General features: G+C 29.6%; 1 protein-coding gene across 1 annotated transcript in view; it reads left to right on the top strand.

The window, feature by feature from the left end:
• The window catches only part of LOC107438279 (phospholipid-transporting ATPase VA), a 119,700-nt gene that overhangs the window by 78,552 nt on the left and 21,441 nt on the right, over positions 1 to 19,707 (top strand). Inside the window, exons 3-7 of the mRNA XM_016050515.3 lie at positions 8,910 to 9,114; positions 16,235 to 16,320; positions 16,453 to 16,559; positions 17,744 to 17,875; positions 19,114 to 19,247. Coding sequence (XP_015906001.1) covers positions 8,910 to 9,114; positions 16,235 to 16,320; positions 16,453 to 16,559; positions 17,744 to 17,875; positions 19,114 to 19,247 — 664 coding nt within the window. The remainder of the gene's footprint in view (positions 1 to 8,909; positions 9,115 to 16,234; positions 16,321 to 16,452; positions 16,560 to 17,743; positions 17,876 to 19,113; positions 19,248 to 19,707) is intronic.

Here is a 19,707-nt window from a genome sequence, read left to right as displayed (position 1 = left end):
GACATTTTCAAATTTTCCGATTTTTACCCAGTCGAACACCTTAAAACATAATAATTTTGCTCACTCACCGTTCAACTTCACCCACATTTTTTTTTATTAATATTTTACTTTTTTTAAAACTCTTTAAATATTTCTCACCCAGTATAATATTTAATAATAGTAAGAAAAATTTCTAAAAAGATAACCAAGAACAATTGCACCCTTTACTTTAATGGCCTACGACAAAAACATAAAAAAATCAATAATAATTAATTAAAATATTTGATTAATAATTATTCATTAATTAGTTAGTACTTAATTAATTACATTTCATTTTAGAATTTTAAATCGAAATTATATATACATCCTTTTAATTGCATTGACTGTACGCAATTTTACGCAAAACTTTATTTTAAAGTTATACTTTAGTACTCATAATTATAATTATTAGTGTGATGTTTTGATCAAAATATATGCCTCTACAACTAAGTTCACCATAAGACATAATCAAGGTTTGATCTAAAGTAAAAATACCTAGCGTATCTTTTATTAATTATAAAAGGGTAACATAATATTTTTATCATAAAATGCTGCATAATAAAGTAGCATGATGCAATTACTTTATAATATAATAAAAATAGCATATTTTGCCTTCAAATTTAAATTATAATCAAAATTAGCTACATAATAATAAGAGAGAATAATATCAAAAAGGGTTGATAAATTCGCATTACTTGTAAAATACCGTTAAATGAAGGATAAGGGAAGGATTTATAAGAGAATACCATTACTATAACTTTTATAAATTTTTCGCTGATGGCAGACAAGAATATCTGAATTTTTTTGTTTATTAAAATCATGTTATATGTTTTTTTTATTGAAAAACGTTCAAAACTATTATAAGAAGGCAATTATCTTTTTATAATATATAGGGATGTAGATTTGTTTCAATACCATGTTTATTCTTTTAAGATTTATTTAAATTAACCTGTACTTAAGTACAAGAGCAACAGACAATATTAAATAACTACTTGGGGACTACGTTTGCGTCATCTTACTATACTCTTTGGAAATAGAAAATGATCCTCAAGGTTATGATAAGCAAAATTTTCCGTAACTATGGTAACAGAGAGAGGAAAAGTGGGGAGAATGGAGAAATTGCATGACCTTCAGACACCTATTTGCAAAGAGTGTAAATTCAAAGAATAAAAATCTATAAACTCGGTCGATTTAGCCTCTAACCTCTTATTTATAATGGGCGCAACTCACTCTATCCTGTAACTTTCAACAACAGTATTTCTGTACAACAGATCAGTACAATAAAACAAGATTTGTTCTGTTACCTGTCGTGTAATTCAACATGTAAGATATTCGGATATAATTTATACTTTAAAATAATGAAATTTCTATAATGATACAATTTAACTTGCGTATTAGTTTGATCCAACTTAAGGTATCCGATACAATATGTATGGTTATGTGGTTCAACCGGGAAAGTTACTAATCTTTCAAACTACTCTAAACATAATGAGTTTGAAAAATTTTATCTATTTCGATGCGTGAAATCACATTTTTTATGACTTTTGAATACTACTGAATCGTTTATAAGCGTGAGATTATATTTTCGAAATTTCATTATTAAAATTGCTTTTCCAGAGTTCAGCATGCAATATATTTCGGCTCAATTTAAATTATGCAATAATGAAATTTCTACAGTAATGTGTTTCAACTTGTTTAATAATCTGATTTAACTTTTATAATAATCCGGTAAAACTTACATGGTTATGTGGTTCAAAACGTGAAAAAATACGTGTCCATGTCACAATATTTTAAATACAATAAGTTTGAGCAGTTTATTTTATTTCAATGCGTGAAACCAAGTTTTTTGTGACGTACTTTAAGAATCGCCTATCAGCATGAAATTGTATTTTCAAAGTTTTTTGTAATCATTGAATATAAACAATTTTAACTGAAGGTTGAAAAATAGAGTAATAAAAAATAGAGTAATAAAAAATCAATCAAATTGATAGTTCCGTTTTCTTACAATAACATTCTTAGAAACATCAAATAAGAGGTACAGTTCTTGAATTGCTGGATCTATTTTTACATAAACTGTTGCATTGCGTCATTTATTTCAGCTTACGTAAGCATGTCAATACTCGATTTCATTTTTAATCATTTGACTTCTTGTATCAGATTTGATTGCCCACAATTTGTTTAGATGATGCTATTAAATCTTGCGTTTTTTATATTTTTATTTAAGATCTAAACCACAGATAACAAGGGAATACAACCAGTCACTTGTTAGTACACGCGAAGAACATATAAATTCGAGTTTCATGGTCAGAAGTTAATCATTTCGTCTTTATTGTTACTATTTTATTTAAAAACAAGATCCTGTTTCAAAATAATTCCACTATTAAAGCATGCCTCGATATTTCAATTATTTATGTGAAATTTAAAAACTTTTTTATTTATTAGCCATGTTCAAAATTTACACTCAGAAATGTTTAATTAGAATAGAATTTCAGTTTTTTTAAAAAAATATTATGCTAATGGGAAGCACTGTTTTTTTAAATTTACTTTCTAATGAGAGACATTGATAAAATACAGCAAAGTAAGACATTGATAAATACAGTTTGAATCACTAGCCGTGACTTTTACAGCAGGACTCAGAAAATATACTCAGAATAGCAAAAAAATATGTTGGTGACAAATTTAGAATTATTATGAAAATTGAAAATACATTTGTTTTAGCTATTTGTTAAATTTATTGAAGTCAAATACACACAATTAAATATGTTGCAATGGAAATTAAAACGACTTTCCTCACATTTTACCAATTCTTTTTTCGTTCTTTCTTTCTTTCTTTTTTTTTTTTTGTTGAAACATTTAAAAATGCATTAGTTCGTATTGTTCTACGGTCAGTTTTACATTCAGTCTTACTTTGTCAGTCTTATATTCTCGGAAATAATTTATCGAATTTGTAACAAATTAAAATTTATAATATTATAAGTGTTAATATTTTCGAAGTAACGAAAAAAACAAAACAAATGTCTGACTGAATTATTAGATCAACGAATAAATAAAATGTCGAATCAGTGAACAAGAGAATAAAACAACGACTTAATGCACAAGCGAATCAGCAAGACAAATTATCATTGATCGAAGAATCATTAAATTTCTGTTTGAGTGATTAACTCACTCACTGATTTATTGATTTGTTGACCCGCTGATTCTAAGGCTGCTACTGCACTTCTTGCAAAATATTTTATAGGGTAGTAGACAACTAAAAACTAAACCTTTTAAAATTTTTGGTATTATTACCAACTTTTTAAAAGTCTCATCACGAAGGAGCAGAAACAAAGTCGCGTTTCATATGAACTTTTGAATAAAGGTGTGGAAAATAACTTTAGTTTCCCCAACTAATAAAATTAAATTTTACACCACGAATAATTATATATTAAAACTTAAACTTTGCCCTTGGAAGCCCTTTGATTCAATGTTTCACACTTTCATTGGTTCGTTTACCTTTATTCACTAATATCGATGATATACTTACTTATTAATTCGCATATTCATGAGTTCGCTCATGGTTTGATTTTCTCTTTTATTCAATCGCTTATTCATTGATTTAGCAATTCATTAATTTGCTTTACATCATTTCGCTTTTATTTCTCATTTGGTGATTCATTAATAAAGTTATTTCCTGAATTCAGCTACTTGCTTCTAAATGAATAGTAAGAACGAGCTCTAACTTGGAGATTATTTCTGTTTTATACTGTATGGCGCTTAATGTTGTTGTTTTGAATGAGACTTGAACAAGCCAAGATTGTCAGCCATTGATCTTTTGCGAATTAGGTCAGGGAGAGGCTTCTTTTGTTGGACAAAAGATCTCCGCAAGGAGGAAAGCGCGTCTTAGCTCAGTACCGCACGGACAGATGGCAGCACCAAATATTTCATTTTATTTAATTACCGTCTTTGAACAGCAGAGTTTACGGCTACCAATTGGTACGGCTACCAATCCGTAGCCTTGTAATTTTGAACCTATTCTAGAAGACAAGGAAACTTCTGTATCAGTACCTTCTGAGGTATTGATTTGGAGGTCCTTGTGACGCCAACGGATTTAACGTGCACCAGTTACCATTTAATACTCCAAAATTTTTCGGCCGGCTGTTTTCGAACTCCCGTTCCCACGAACGCGAATCCAACCCCCTATCAACCAGGCTATCCCGGTCCCAGTGACACTCATTCAATTTTATAACCGTCCTTAAACAGCCGATCGTATCCTTGTAATGTTGAACTCAATCCAGAAGACAAGAAAGCTCCTGGATCAAGTATTGGGAGAAATTTGCCTTCGTGTAGGATTTTTGATGGAACTAACCTGCATATGAGTTAAAGGGAGAGAAAAATCACGAAAATATCCCATGGTTAGCCTGACGGCAAGCGGTCTCTAACCCATGATCCGTCTATCACTGAGGATATTCTAAGTCAGCACTGTGGCCGATGCGAGCCGGGTGAGGTATTCGAGTCAACCAGTCATAGTCGGAGTTCGAACCTGGTTCACCTCATTGGGAGATGAGCGCTCTATTCCCTGAGCCATCACGGCCTTTCAGTGGGGTTAACCGGGTTCGAATCTCAGAGATGGCTGGGTGATGCGAATTCCGCATCCGGCTCGCACAGAAAACACTGCTGACCATGGAAGGTTTTTGTGGTTTTTCTCTCCGTTTAACTCTAATGCGGATTAGTTTTCTCAAAAAGTCCTCTGCGAAGGCAAATTTCCCTCAATACTTGACGCAGGAGTTCCTTGTCTTCAAAATTACAAGGCTACGGAGTTGAACATTGATAGTCGTAAACTCAAAATTGGGTCAGCTGCTCAACGACGGTCATGAAATTAAATGCTCAGCGTAATTTAGTTCAGAAATAACGTTTAGAAGGGCCTGGGGCAATTATGATTTTTTAAATATAACGTCCAATAAGAAGCAATAAGTCCTACTTTGTTTAACCCCTTGGGGACGGGTGATTCAGAAAAGCATTAGTACAAAATCAGAATCAAGTTGTAATTAAATAAAAAACGGTAACTTAAATGTAGTCGTTGCTAATTTGACAGATTTACTTTGCTTTTACTTTAATTATTGTTAGTTTAATCATATATATAATCAATGTTAATTCAAAGCATAACTAAATAGTTTTATTTTGAACAAAGTAATGGTGATTTAAATAAATCAAATAATTATAACTCCGCCCACAAATAAACTGCTAAAGAAATACTTTGATTACCAGTTTTATATTTTTACCCTGATTGATACGGTTTTATGCTGTCACATATTTGTGACAGTCGGCGCGAAAGGGTTAAGTATCTAATCTATTTGGAGTAATTAAATTTTTAAGTTGAGTTTTCTAAAGAACGAATCCACTCCGTAATTTTGATTTGTTTGTTGCTCGCTTGATAATTTTTCTCTGTAGCAAACTGTGAGATAAAAAGATCCGCAGCATCAAAATAACTTCGCCCCTTATTGGACGAATATTCACGAATTTTGGCTCAATAAGGGCTCAAAGGGCCGTTATTTTCCAATATCGGCCCTATATGGAGTAGTCCGATTCAACCTATATTTTAAAGCCACTATTCAGTCAATAACGAATCTGAAAAGAACTCACCAAGCTGTTTCGTTCCAACGATTCGTGAGCAATAAAAAGCAACGGATGCATCTTTTACTGTAATTAAAATAAACTACATAATAAACTGAAATACAGAAACTGAGGTGATAAACAGGACTTAGGAGAAAAAATGAGTGAAGCTAGCTCAGCCAAGCGATTTGAAAGTAACTGCGTCTGCACATTCAGGTATTGGCGAACGACAACCAGCAAGGGAAAGGAGCCACTATCCATTTACATATATATTACTTATATATTTACATATATTGAATGTCAAGTATTGTACTTTGAACTTGGAATTTATATGTTATACAGTTATGTTGTATAGCCTCTTGGAAGCGACCATTAAAATGGTCGTTAATGGAGGTTGGTATTTCTTAGGGGTAACTCAATTGACTTCAAAACGTTATCGAAGGTACAAAATTTTTCAGAAACGTTTTTAATTTTAGTTAGTGTCATTTTCTTGGTGCGGAACTACCACTTGTGTTGGTGTCATGAAAACCGTATCGATAAATAACCATTTGGAGTAAAAAAAAATTATCCCCACTGAAATAATTTATGTGTAAAAACAAATTTACCAAGCATGAACAATAGAGCTATTTAAAATCAATAAAAAGGTTTGTTTGTTGTAAAGAGGTTTGTTTGTTTGAGATGCTTAGTTTTTTCTAAGATAACTTTTTGTTTCTAATTTAACTTTGAACCATAAAAATAAATCATTGATAGCATAGTTTTTAGTGCACTCAAACTGCAACATGAGGTTGCCCATATCTTTCAGAGATCGTCAAGAAGAGCTCCCTAAATAAGATCCTCACACGAATATTTTGAATACATTTTAATCTACTTATTTGCTTTGTTAATATTTTTTGTTTCGATATTTTTTCGTGTTTCCTTATTTGAACTTTAAAATGTTTGATGCAGAGGCTTGCCCGGTCGCTGGGAGAGGCTTAGATTGTTTTCGCTTAAGGTTTTCTTCAACTTGAAGATGGGAAAAAATTCCTTACCTCCCATAAGTGGGCGTAAACAGAGGAGGTAGCTACATAGAGGTGGTTTCTCCTGGAGGTTTCACTGTATCAGGATATGTAATCGCATGTTTATCTCCTGCCATTCTTATCTCTCTTTCTTTGTTCTTTAGTTTTCTTATCACTTCAATAAAAAAATGCGTTTCTTACCTCATGATTGGGAAGAAGAGATAAATCCTTTTACTAACATCTACGGAACAAAAACAGTTACTAAATCAAATTTCGCTTTATTTATTTACTGTAATTAAAATATTCTATATAATAAACTGAAATACAAAAACTGCGGTGCCAAACAAGAATTAGGAGGAAAAAAGTGAGTGAAACTAGATCAGCCAAACGATTTGAAAGTAACTGCGTCAGCCATTTTGGAGGATTGGCCGGCGACAGCAAGTAGGAGGAAGGGCCATCTTGTTATTCAAATAAATATTATATTAGATGCGAAGTATTGTATCTTGAACTTGAACTTGGAATTTATATGTTATATAACTCGACCAGGATATGCACTCACATATTCATCTCACTCCGTTCTTATCACCATTTCTTTGTTATCACTTCAATAAAGAAAAATTCATTTCTTACCTCATGATTGGGAAGGAGAGATAAACTCTTTTACTGACATATGCCGAACAAAAACGGTTACTATATCAAATTCCGTTTGTTTATTTAGCAATGACAACAATCTTTGCTTTGTTTATTTAAGAAAAGATAACAGAGACATGAAAAAAAAGACGTTATTAAATAAGTGTCCGTTTTGTAGAACTTTGCCCCATATATTATACAGGCCTTTAATGACAAATTGATTTTGACTGTATAGAGTGTTCTGTAATGATCGTTCGTAATGTAAATTTTTAACATCTTTTTTTATAGTTGAAGTGAAAAAATAAAAGAAAAAATTGATGTCATAGTGTTTCATAATTAGGATAAGTCTATGAATTTGTACCATCATTCAGGAAGATTTTACAAAGAGGCAATAATATAATAACCAAAGAACCAAATTATTAAAAAAAAAAGGTTATAGAAATTAGGCTATCTCACTAACCGTTAAAAGCACATCTGCTTAACTATGAGATCTTTTATATATACGCTTAAATTATTGATTTATAATAGAAGGTAAAACGTTTTTTTTTCACCCTTAAAAACTAAATTTTTTTTATAAGAATATAAATGCTGTTACCACTTAGAAAAGTGTTCTCGAGGACTTTATAAATTTGCAACTTTGTTGAAACTTATTTCGTATGATGCAAATCATCATTTGCTTTTTTGAAAACTAAAGTAGTAGAAATAAATATGTACTACCACACTTAAAAAAAATAATAATATATAGATATATGAATTTTTATTAATGACCAGACATTATTAATTTGGTCATAAATGCATTATTTTTTTTTTTAACTTTAGTTTCTTATTAAAAATTCGATATAAACTTAATATAATGCTTCAATGTGAAATTATTGAGCGAGGTACCTGCCTTGCGGCACTTGCATCCTCATCTAAAAATATTTACCAAAGGCAACGGAAGTATGCGATCGAGAGTTTTAAGTTTTTTTATTTCCAATGGCACATTAAAAGACAATTGAACATCAAAAAGATAATAATAAATTTTTAAATAAGAGCGTGCAATCTAATAGCGTTCCCAGATAGACTTCCGAGGGAGAGCAGGGCACCTAGACAGGTGAGACAAGACCATTACCTCGTGGAGGTCACACAATGTACAAAAGGGATCATGAACCACGTAGATGCGGCATAGATGTTTTTAAGTTATAAGTAAAATGAAAAGTAAATACATAATAAAAGGAATCCGAATAAAAAAAATACATGTACAAATATGAGAAGTCCGAATAACATATTTATATGATCGAAAAATTTATATTTATAAACGGAGAGCGTATATACTTAATGGAAAAAATTTTATTCACATATTAACAAACGGAGCGAGTATATTCCTAACATCACTTTACTTTACTTTATTTTTAAAAAGTGGACACCTGGGCCTGGACCTCTCAGCGACCCTTATCTCACTTTCCTAACATCAGTTAAAATTGAAGAAAATACATCGCTAAATAATTTTATTTATTTAGTAGTAGTTTAAATCATTTAGTAAGCATTTTGAATACGGGAATACAAAGTATGCAATTTCCTGCAGAAAATATCTCACATAATAAGCGAGAAAGTTGGTATGTATAAAGTTACTACTGTAACATGTCCACCTTTTTTATATACGTTTTTCGTCTCCTAACCCGCATATTTCTGTTGCAGGCAGGACCAGCGCTATGTGAAAACATATTGGAAAGAAGTGAAAGTAGGAGACATGGTGCATCTATCGTGCAATGAAGTAATACCTGCAGACATCCTGCTGATGAAGTGCAGTGATGACCAGGGACTATGTTATCTTGAAACGGCCAGTCTGGATGGAGAGACCAACCTCAAACAGAGACAAGTGGTCAGAGGAATCATGTCCTCGGTAAGAACAACCTTCTATTCTTTTAAATATCCTCATCGTTATTACATCACATTTACGTACAGATTTTGAAAAAATTAGAGAGTGGTAGAGAATTAAATTACTTTTACTCAACTTTTCGAACAAATTGAACTACAAAACACATTTGCTACAATAAAAACATATTAATAAAAATTGCATTTCAGCTTTCATATTAATTTATATGATCATGTCGTTTTGTTTATTAGGGAAACAATATTACGAAATTATATTCTTCGCTTTTAAAAAAATTTATTTCCAATTTTCTTTTTTCAATGACTGTATGAATTTGTAGCAACAGTGTTCTGGTTTACTATTGCTTTTGATCTATTGGTCCGATTTTAAATGTTCATAATCTTCCTACCACAAAAGGAATTATTGAATGCCCGATATGGAACCTCGCTTTCAACCGCATCCATAAGCAAACAAAATGATAATTTTCTAAACATTTTAATATTTTTTATGGACTCTGATTCTCGTCTCTGAAAATATAAATAAATATAATTGATAGCCGGAATCTAGAAAATATGTCCCAGATAGCAAAATAAGGTTTACTTTCACTCAACAAAAACTTTTTAATGTAAACTTAATAAGGTTTGTAATACGGTTTATGTGTAAACCTTCTAACCTTGAAACGAGATCTGTGACAATCTGCTCTATTCTACCCACAGTACCCTGATCCAAAACCTTAGAAAACAACTTTCTGTATAAAAACCTTAAATCGAGGTAAACTTACGGCTTCCAAGTGTGAAAAAAATCATTCAATGGATGGGTGGTCTAATGTAAACAATAACAAGCGTCCTTAAACCGGAAGAAATTTAGAAAATTTCCGGTGTATCCCTCCGCTTATGTTATGACTACGAGGCGATGTGTGAACAAGCCGAATATTCTATGCAGTTTTGTTATTGTAATTTGGGTTCAAATCTAAACATAATTGTACCATTCATAAGAGCTTTCAGAAATGTATTGATTCTCAGAGGTCGTAAGGCCAAAAAAAATTTTGGAAAGTTAATATCTCATTGTGAATAATTCTTAAGGTTTGCCATGTTTTGTATTTTATCCCTTATTTGGCTACATTTGAATAAAATGTCGCCAAAAATATCTTTAAAAGTTAGCCTAATTAGAAAATATTCTAATGATTATAATATTAATATGATAATGCTGAAATTTGAAGGCTGAAAGAAAGAACTCAGTACATGTGAAATACTGCAAAAGATGTGATGCAATAATATGATGGCGCGTTTTTTCAATCTGCGACGTAAAAATATATCGGAAGCAGTAACCCGGAAGTCTTGAAAGAGCAATTTTACCACTAGCGCCACCACCCTCAGCTTTACACGATCACCCATCCATAATGCTAGTCTCAAACAGTGAAAAAATTTTTAATCTAGGTAATTATAAGGTTTCTTTTCGCTAAGTCTTTTGTGCTCAGCTAAAATCTACCTTGTCTTGAAATTTTAATGAACAATGCGCCTTTACGATCCTATCGCTAGTGTGACGTCAGCTAAAACGTCATTTTAGACCTAAGTGACAATACTTTTTAAAAAATCTTTAAAAAAATTTTTTAATCCTTTGAGAATGAAAGGTTTGAAACTGCAATATTTTTGCTTTATTGAAAAAAGGTTTTTAGTACAAACATTTTCGTGACAATAAAAAGAAAGCTCCGACATAAGGTTACCGTAAGGTTATATACTTTCTTTGTGTCTTTCGTCATTTAATCCCGAAAGCTGTTGAAAGTTCGAACCTTTTTAATGATGTTTTTAGTTTTTCTTCACATTTAATTGGGTATAATATGAAAAAAGCACAACTACTTCCACTTACTAGGAATAACATTTACCTTTTAGTTTAATTAATAAACTGAGTTTTAAATATGCTTACTAAATTCATAAACTTCGGTAAAACAACAATATAAATTATTTCCAAAGGAACTAGACTAATACAATTCCAACTTGGCGAGTAGCGACTTATAACAAGACACTTCGTTTGATGCTTTTACTTGTTGCTAGAAATCAGGTTAGCAGAAAATGCTGTTTACTAGTTAAATTTAGTAGGAATAACACGATCTGTGACGTAGGCTATAGTATACCCAATTGCGCAAATTTTTAGTATTTTACACATATTTTTAAATCTTCCTTGCGCAAAGATGAACATCTTTACAAAATATATCTTATAAATAAAATATTATTTTTACAAATGATTTATTTTATCTATTAATGTTTTATATTCAAACGATAATTTAAATTACGAGGCATAGTTACTCACTTTTATACTTATTGATGAAGATTTTTTCCATTGATAATAAAGGGATAAAATTACACAATTAAAATTATAAATATTACTTTCTTCTTATCTTCATGATATCTTTGATAAACGGGGGTCATGAGACGAGGAGATAATTTTTAAATCTATTCTATGAGTCATAATATTCATACTTTTCCTATAAATTCTTTATAATGTAAATTATTTAAGCTTCAATAATCTTTAATAGTTTTTATGAAAAAAAGGATGATTAAATTTAATCAGTATCTAGATAGTTGCTTTATTAATAATAATTAGTGCATGGTACACAAAACAATTAATTTAGTTTAGAAACTATATTTGGTTTATTTTTAAAACTTATTTATATTTATTATATAAATAAAAAACAATTACTATGCTTAAACGACAACAAACGACATTTTTTTAAAAAATTAATGAGGTTTAAAAAATGTACCATGCTTCTAGAGCTCAAAACAGACGCGTATTCGCGATCGCAACACTCGAATACGCCATCTGGGGAGAGACCGGTTTCATGCCTTTAGCCCTTCTCCCTTCCCTCTCCTCCTCTTTTCAGTTGTATAGGAATGTACTACGATATTTTCCCTTTTCTTAATATTTTTCCTTTTTATTTAATAAAAATATTTTTTAAAATTTCCACGATACTTTTCTTTAGAACTATGTTTAATGTAGTTTTCAGTTCCATATAGTTTTTCAAGTTAAAAGATTTTAATCTATATGAAAATCAAGAGAGAAACTAACGTGCTTCCTTCCTCTATGACTTTCCACACGCTAATGGGGAAAGCATGTGAAGTGTTGCCATAGGAAAAGAGTTCTGCTCTACGCCACCTGCAGCCCATTTCGATCGCCAATTATCAAGACAAACCAACACGTGAATGATAAAAAAGATGCAAAAGAATAATTCAAGTATGTTCTTTTCTTTGAAAAAAAAAATTAGAAAAATCACATCAAATCCAAAAACGCTCTCTTATCGTAAATGAAAAATAATCCTTACTCAAACGCCATTGCGTCATTTCGCACAGAGGGAATGCAGCTGCTACGATCCTTACTTCCTCAACCGTCGTGATCTCGCCTCACTTTTTTGAGTTTATTTTTCGAGATTGAAGTGAGCTGAAACCACTCCAATATTTACGTTACTATAGAAACACGCGATAAAGACTACAAAAATTTGGAATTTAAAATTTCGGCTTAATTTTCCAACCTTGGAAATTTAAAAAAGAAGTGAAATCTTTTGTTACTTACTTACAATATTATTTGTGATAAAATTTTATTGTTTGTCTTCTTTTATCGTCATTTTATTGCTGATCTAATCATGTCGAACCATTTTGGTAAAGTTATCGTCGCATTCGGACTCTTTAGTCTACTTCATTCCAGTTTTTCTGCTGCTCAATATCGATCTAATCTTCGACTAATGCATCAAAATTTCTTCCTTCTGCCATGTGATATCATTGCTCAAACATTATTAAGTCTATTTCTGACGTTATGGGGTGTTACTATCATAGCTGGTGATTTCAAAAGAATAAAATCAATCGAATCGTATCAAAACAAGACTAGTGACGAACTGCTCAACAGATCTTCGTTTTATGTTTTTAGTCATCGGGGAAGGAGTTTCTTTCAAGAATAGTTACTTTATTGTTATCAGTTGAAACATAAACAAATAATTAATGTGATAATACGGATCTTCCTATTTGTCTTTACACATGCTATTATTATATGTGTTTTATCTTATGCAACGATTGTTAACATTTTCTTTAAAATATCCTGAAACTCAATATCTTATTTGTTACTTTCAGACATTATTTAGATATTTGTTTTAAAATTTAAGTAGACTTGAGTATCAAAATATTTGTTAAACTTCGGCTATGTGATATTATTCCATGAACATTGCCCTGGTCTGAATGTTTCCAAATAACATTACAAATAGTTGATTGAGTTTAAATTGCTTTCATGTTTTATTATAATTATCATAATAATTGATATTTCTGTTTAATATGTTTCACCTGATTATAGCTTGTACCGTTGCTTATTTCTTGTAATCTACTACTTGGACGTCTAAATAAATTATTGTATTTCAAGTCCTGTGGTTTTTATTGCGTTTTGATTAATTAAGTTCATATGCATGTTAAATAATTTTGTAATTTTTTCAATTAGTTTTTTTTAAAGCCATCATACATTAATATTGATACCTCTTTCTAGTTTTAAATTTTTATATATAATTTTATGTTAATAATCAAATCAACATTTTAATTACTTAATCCTGCCGTGGAAAATTTCGAGATGAAAAAATTTATATAGAGGCGCTCGTAGTTTTAGTGTGCATTAGAGAAAAAGAAGCGGCACGTCTGACTGAATTTATCTAAAATCCTTTGAAAACAGTCTCAAGGTTATTCTATTGCACTCCAAAGTTGTGGATTAGTTTAACTTATAGCTGTGATTTTGTAATTTGGTAAGGTGTATATGCACGCCAGGGGCAGTTAACGCATCGGCTTAACAAAGTGTATCTATATGCCTATAGCAGGCAAGGAGTTAAAAAAGCCTAGTGCTTAGAAAATTGCAAACTTCAATTTCATTAAATTTTATTCAAGAAAATTGCAGACTTGCCTTTTTCAAATTAAAATTTCTTTAGATGGCGCAAACAATTTTGTTAGTGTTATTTAATTAATTAAAAGAATAATGTTTTTCAGTACAAATTTTTGACAAAAAAAACTATCTTTCTTCAAATCACATGTTGTTGAAAATGTAAAAGTTATGACTATTTAAATTTAGAACTACTACAGGAAAAGTAAGACAAATTTAATTTTTAAAATATGAATTTTTTTAATGCTATTGTCTTTTTATTGGACGATGTTAACTCAATTCTCCACCTCTATCAGGGATTTCTTTCAGAGGAGTTAAGAAAACATGGTTGAACATTGTGGTTGCCATTTTACTTGTTTATGAGTTAATAGCTTTGGAAACTTGACCTATCTTAACCATGTTCATTCATCTTTGAGCTGTGTATGATTATTTGGGCTTATTTTCTTGAATCTTAGCAGTATATTTTTATTAGGGCGTATAATAAATAGAGGAGGTCGCTACACAAAGGTGGTCTTTCCTGAAGGTTTCCCAATTATTTATTTATTGTTTATAAAATAATGTTAAAGAAAAAAATGTCGTTTAATTTTAAATTAAGTGTCAACTCAAATAGTTCTAGTGAAGCGATGATGAAACAGAGGAGTTTTCCGAATAACAGAATTAAGTTTTTTTTCCTTTATACTGGTTTATAAAAATTCACATGATAAAACCAAAAATGATCGTTAAAAGTGTCGTTTTTTTGTCAAAAAGTTTAACAATAAGCATTAAACAAAGCGGAAAGAGGTTGCTGTTCTAATATTAAAGCAAGTGCTGCATATAAGGAAATTTCTTTAATTTGAATTGCATGAAAGTAAAATAAAAGCTACAAATTTTTTTTGAGGTTTGATCATTATAGTTAGGATAATTAGAAATTTGCTATAGATTTTGCTTAAATTACTATTGGATATTCATCTATCAATACCTCTGCCAAAATAATTGCCAACTTTTGGTGGGCTGCTGTAAGCAATTAACTTAAAAAGTCATAACAGAGACAAGCTCAAGTACCTTTGAGCAAGTTGTTATATATTTGTTTTTTTAATTTATTGCAAGTACATGTACTTGTACTCGTAGCAATAGCAGTTGCCACTAAAAAGGAAATGATATCAGGGCTGATTGTGCTCCGGAAAAAATCCGATTCATAGCACTTGATTGAAACCGAATGCTTCCGAAGATGTTTATCCTTATCACGTTGCGTTTATCCTTATCACGTTGCATTATCGCACGAAGATGTTATATGTTTATCCTTATCACGTTGCATTTGCTCCTGTCACAAACTTGTTTACGTTTTTTAACAGTCTTTGTGGTATAAGATTTGAGCTTAATCGATGGCTTAAAACCGTGATAAATAGTGTGAATCCAAAATGCACAGACATTATTATTTTGTGTGATAAATATTCATGTATAATGTAAAACAGGAAATAGTTCAATCGATTTAATTCGATTTTGCAAATCAACTTTGGTCATTCATGAGCTATTAATTTTCATAACTTAAAATAACGATTTTGTATTAATCTGGGCTGATTGTGCTCCGGAAAAAATCTGGATTTTCGGAATTTTCGTTAACAGTGATCTGGAAGTTTCCGGAGATCGAAGGTCCACACATTTCAAAAAATCATTGATCACAGAAGTTTCCGGAAATCAAATTTTCAAAGATGGAGCTTAAAAGCACAGTTTATTTTATTTGTTTGTAAGGGAGAGCCAGAGAGATACTTTATAAGCTTATATTCATTTTTTATCAGTAAATAGTTGTTATAATCATAAACTCAAGAAAGAAAGACTTATTTGTAAATTCTAATTACTTCTCCAGGTCATCGTAGGTATGTGTAAATGGTATAAGTATGTGTAAAATTTTAAATATATTTTAAGTAAACTAAGAAATATTGAGAAATAGGAAAAAAACCTTGTTTAAATTTTTTTCAATTTAAACTTCTTTTTTTTTCAACTCCAGAAATTTTCCGGAATTTTGACTTGGGCTCACAATCACCCTTGTGATATGGAAATATCCCTAAGCATTAAACTTCCCAAGGAAACTTTCATTTTTTATAGATAAAACTTGCCAATACTTCAAAAGAAAAATTCTGATGAATTTAATTTTCTGCAATATCGGTGTTTTATAAAATGTTTTAAAAGAGTTTAGTTTTGTTCTAATGAATATAGCTTCTATCCTTATTTATTTTTTTAAGATAAATACTAATACATAATTGTACTTTTGCAGGGAGAGCCCTTTCATCCATCTACTTTCAATGGAAGAATAGAATGTGATCCTCCAAATCACAGGATATACCATTTTAATGGTTGCATGTATGTTGAAAAAATATTTATTAGTTTTTGTGCTAATAGTGTTTTTTTTAAAATTATTTTTTTACTTTAATGTATTTGTCTATTTTTTATGTAAGCACAATCATTTATTGATATATATACATATTTTTTTAGAACCTTATCTTCTGGTGCCAAAGTGCCTATTTGTAAAGAAAACTTGCTATTAAAAGATTGTGTATTGAAAAATGCAGATTTCATAGAAGGCATTGTGGTTTATGCTGGTAAATTTAAGATATTTATTTTTTTTGAAAACAAATAAATAAAACTGATGTTTTCTGAATTAAATATGTTGTTATAAAATTGTACATATTCTTTTATGTGTAATTGTATATGTCTTTCTTTCAAATATATATTCTTTCATGTGTTGATAAGAGAAGAAATTTATCAGATTACAAAATTTTCTTTTTTCTCTTTAAATTTTATAAATGTTACTTTTATGCATAAAAATCACAGTTTTTTTTATTTATTTGTTTTATTTATCAAAGAGGCAAAAAACATTTAAGTACTAAAAAAAACTGCACATTAAGAAAACAAAATTCAGATAATTTCTTCTTCCAGCAATCACATGTTTGGATATAGTAAATTTTTTTATATGTTTAAAAACTATGAAAAATTTAATTGAAGTTTGTTACCTTATCACGATATAATTGATAATTATTTTTACAAATATACATTTAAACTTTGGTATTTTTTTCGTAAATGTCTCATGGGAGATGATGTGATGTTATAATAATTGCTTTATGCATGGTATGTGTTGGTTCAGTTTTTGTAATATTCATGCAGATTTAGCAATAAAAGGCAGTCTTTGGTCAAAACCATTAGAATAATATGATATGTAAGCAGCTTCCCTTGATTTGGCAATGCTTAAAGGTTAATTTTGCCATGAGTTTAGGAGCATTGGTAAATTTTTGTTCTTTAGTTATTTTGTAAAATTTTGTTCTCTCTTTAGACCTTAAGAAAGACCAAAATCAAAATTTTATTATTTACTCTAACTTTTAGCTGGATTTATTATCTTAGTACATGAATAACAATAATAAACCACATTATTTATTGCACAAATTATCTTATTTATGGATTCACTAATTGATCGATTATTTTATTTGCTGACTTATTGATTTGCAAATTCATCAATTTGCTCTTTCATTAACATTTTGATTCGTAGTTGCAGTAGTTACCCAAAATAAGGTTTTAATTTTTGCTTTTCCTAAAACACAAAGTAAAAACATTAAGTTACAGATAATTGTTTACAATTTACATTTATTTGTATATAATTTACATTAACGTATTTATACGCTTTTTTTAAAAAATCTTATCAATTGTGAGTAATCTTTATCATTGTGATTGCTTATTTCCTTTACTTGATAATTTTTTTTATTAATACTATAATTATTATTTATTTTTTTAGGTCATGAAACCAAAGCAATGTTGAATAATGATGGTCCTCGTTATAAGAGGAGTAAATTGGAAAAATTAATGAACCGGAATGTTATATTTTGTATAATAATGTTAATCTTACTGTGTCTCCTTGGTGCTGTAGGTGTGTAAAAAATTTGCTTGTTTTTTCCTTTTCCGTTAAAATACCTTTTTATTTGTTAAAAAAAAACCCATCTATTTTAGTATTGAATTTTAACTTTTCAAATCAAAGTATTGAGAAGTACATTTAAAATAATTGCTATTTATTTTTTGTGTGCATTACTTAAGTATGCTTCTTTCCTTTTAATTATTACTTTTTATCAATATTGACTATTGATAAAAAAAAAAATACTGTTTCTCATTTTTAAATTTGAGTCTTAAAAAATAAATATAAAAATTTATTAACTTATATTAAGTGCTTTTTCTAAAAAAAAATTGATAACTTTTTCTTAATAGAGAATTTAGTATTAACTCAATGTTTTTAAACCTAAAGTGGAAGTACAGTGGAACCCCATAAATCTAAAATTATGTTAACCTGAGTCTATATTACTTCTCAAAATTATAAATAAAAGGAATCTTTGTAAAAATATTTGATATATAACTTAGTGGAAAAATAATGCAACAGAATTGTCAAAGATTTTATTTAAAATGAGGATTATGTGAAATTTAACAATAAAGTAAACGAATCTTTTCAAGAACTAGAGTTGCTCAAATGAATAATTTGACGATCATGAAAAGTGTAATGCTTAAGTGAGAACATACATTACATCATTCTAAATAATAATTTAGAATTTATCTAAATACCAGTCACAATGAAGAATATCATCGAAAGTATGCTATGTATCTGTATATTTAATTTGTTTATTATCTATATAACAAATTTGAAACAGCATTGGAAAATTTCCTTGGCCTAACAAAAAAATCAGAATCAGCATAGAATTCCATGCATTTTGTTTCTGATTCTATGCCTATTTAAAAATCGACATAGAATCAGAAACAAAAATGATTTAGCTTTGTAGCATTAAAATAAAAATAAAAATTCTGTGGATCATAATATAGCATGGTTGGAAGACACAGATTTTATCTGAAATATGTAAAAAAAAAAAAAAAAAAAAATTACACATACGTTAACAACAACTAGAATTTTAAATTGTCCAAATTTTTGATGTTTGAAAGAAGCTTGAGTCTCAACTAGTGCTGACTAGTTTTACTGTGTATTCATGTCTAATTATATTTCTTGCAGTAAACAAGTTTGACTTTATAAAGCAATATTTTTTATATCCCTTTTAATATGAACTATAACATTGATTGTTGTTTAACAGAAATAATGTATCAATCTCGTTTTTTGAAATTCTGTTTAAGGTAATGGAGTTTGGCTTAGCACCTACCATGACAGAAACATTGTGCCCTTTCTTCCTGGCTTTTATTTGAACAATAATGCCGAAATATATAATGAAGCCTTTTTAATATTTTGGACTTTTGTTATTGTTTTACAAGTAAGTAAAATTTTCACTAAACAATACACATATTTTTAATAATTCTTTTCTTACTTCAAGTTTTAAACATGTTCTAAATTCTTTCTTTTTTTTTAAAATATAAATTTGGTCATTCTTCTTTTAACTATATTTACAAAACTACTCATTGTGGAACGCATTTAAATTTTTAAAGCATTTCTACTCTAATTTGGGACCAAGTTATGATGTGAAATAACTACTTATATTTGATTTAAATCCACTTTGCATATAAATATCACCAAAGCTAAAAGTGTTATTACAAATATGCAGTGAATACCATAGTTATGTAATTTTTTCAAATGTTTTTACTTGGAAGACAGAGTCCTGCAGAAAAATAATATAAGAACATCATTTGACCCTCTGGGCCCCTGGTTGTGTATTCCTATTTTTCTGATATGCAAATTGAAAACTTTTGGATAAAAATAACTTATGTTCAATATGT

Source organism: Parasteatoda tepidariorum, chromosome 1, assembly GCF_043381705.1.
Source record: "Parasteatoda tepidariorum isolate YZ-2023 chromosome 1, CAS_Ptep_4.0, whole genome shotgun sequence".
Classification (NCBI taxonomy): domain Eukaryota; kingdom Metazoa; phylum Arthropoda; class Arachnida; order Araneae; family Theridiidae; genus Parasteatoda; species Parasteatoda tepidariorum.
This window is presented reverse-complemented; position numbering and strand designations above follow the sequence as displayed.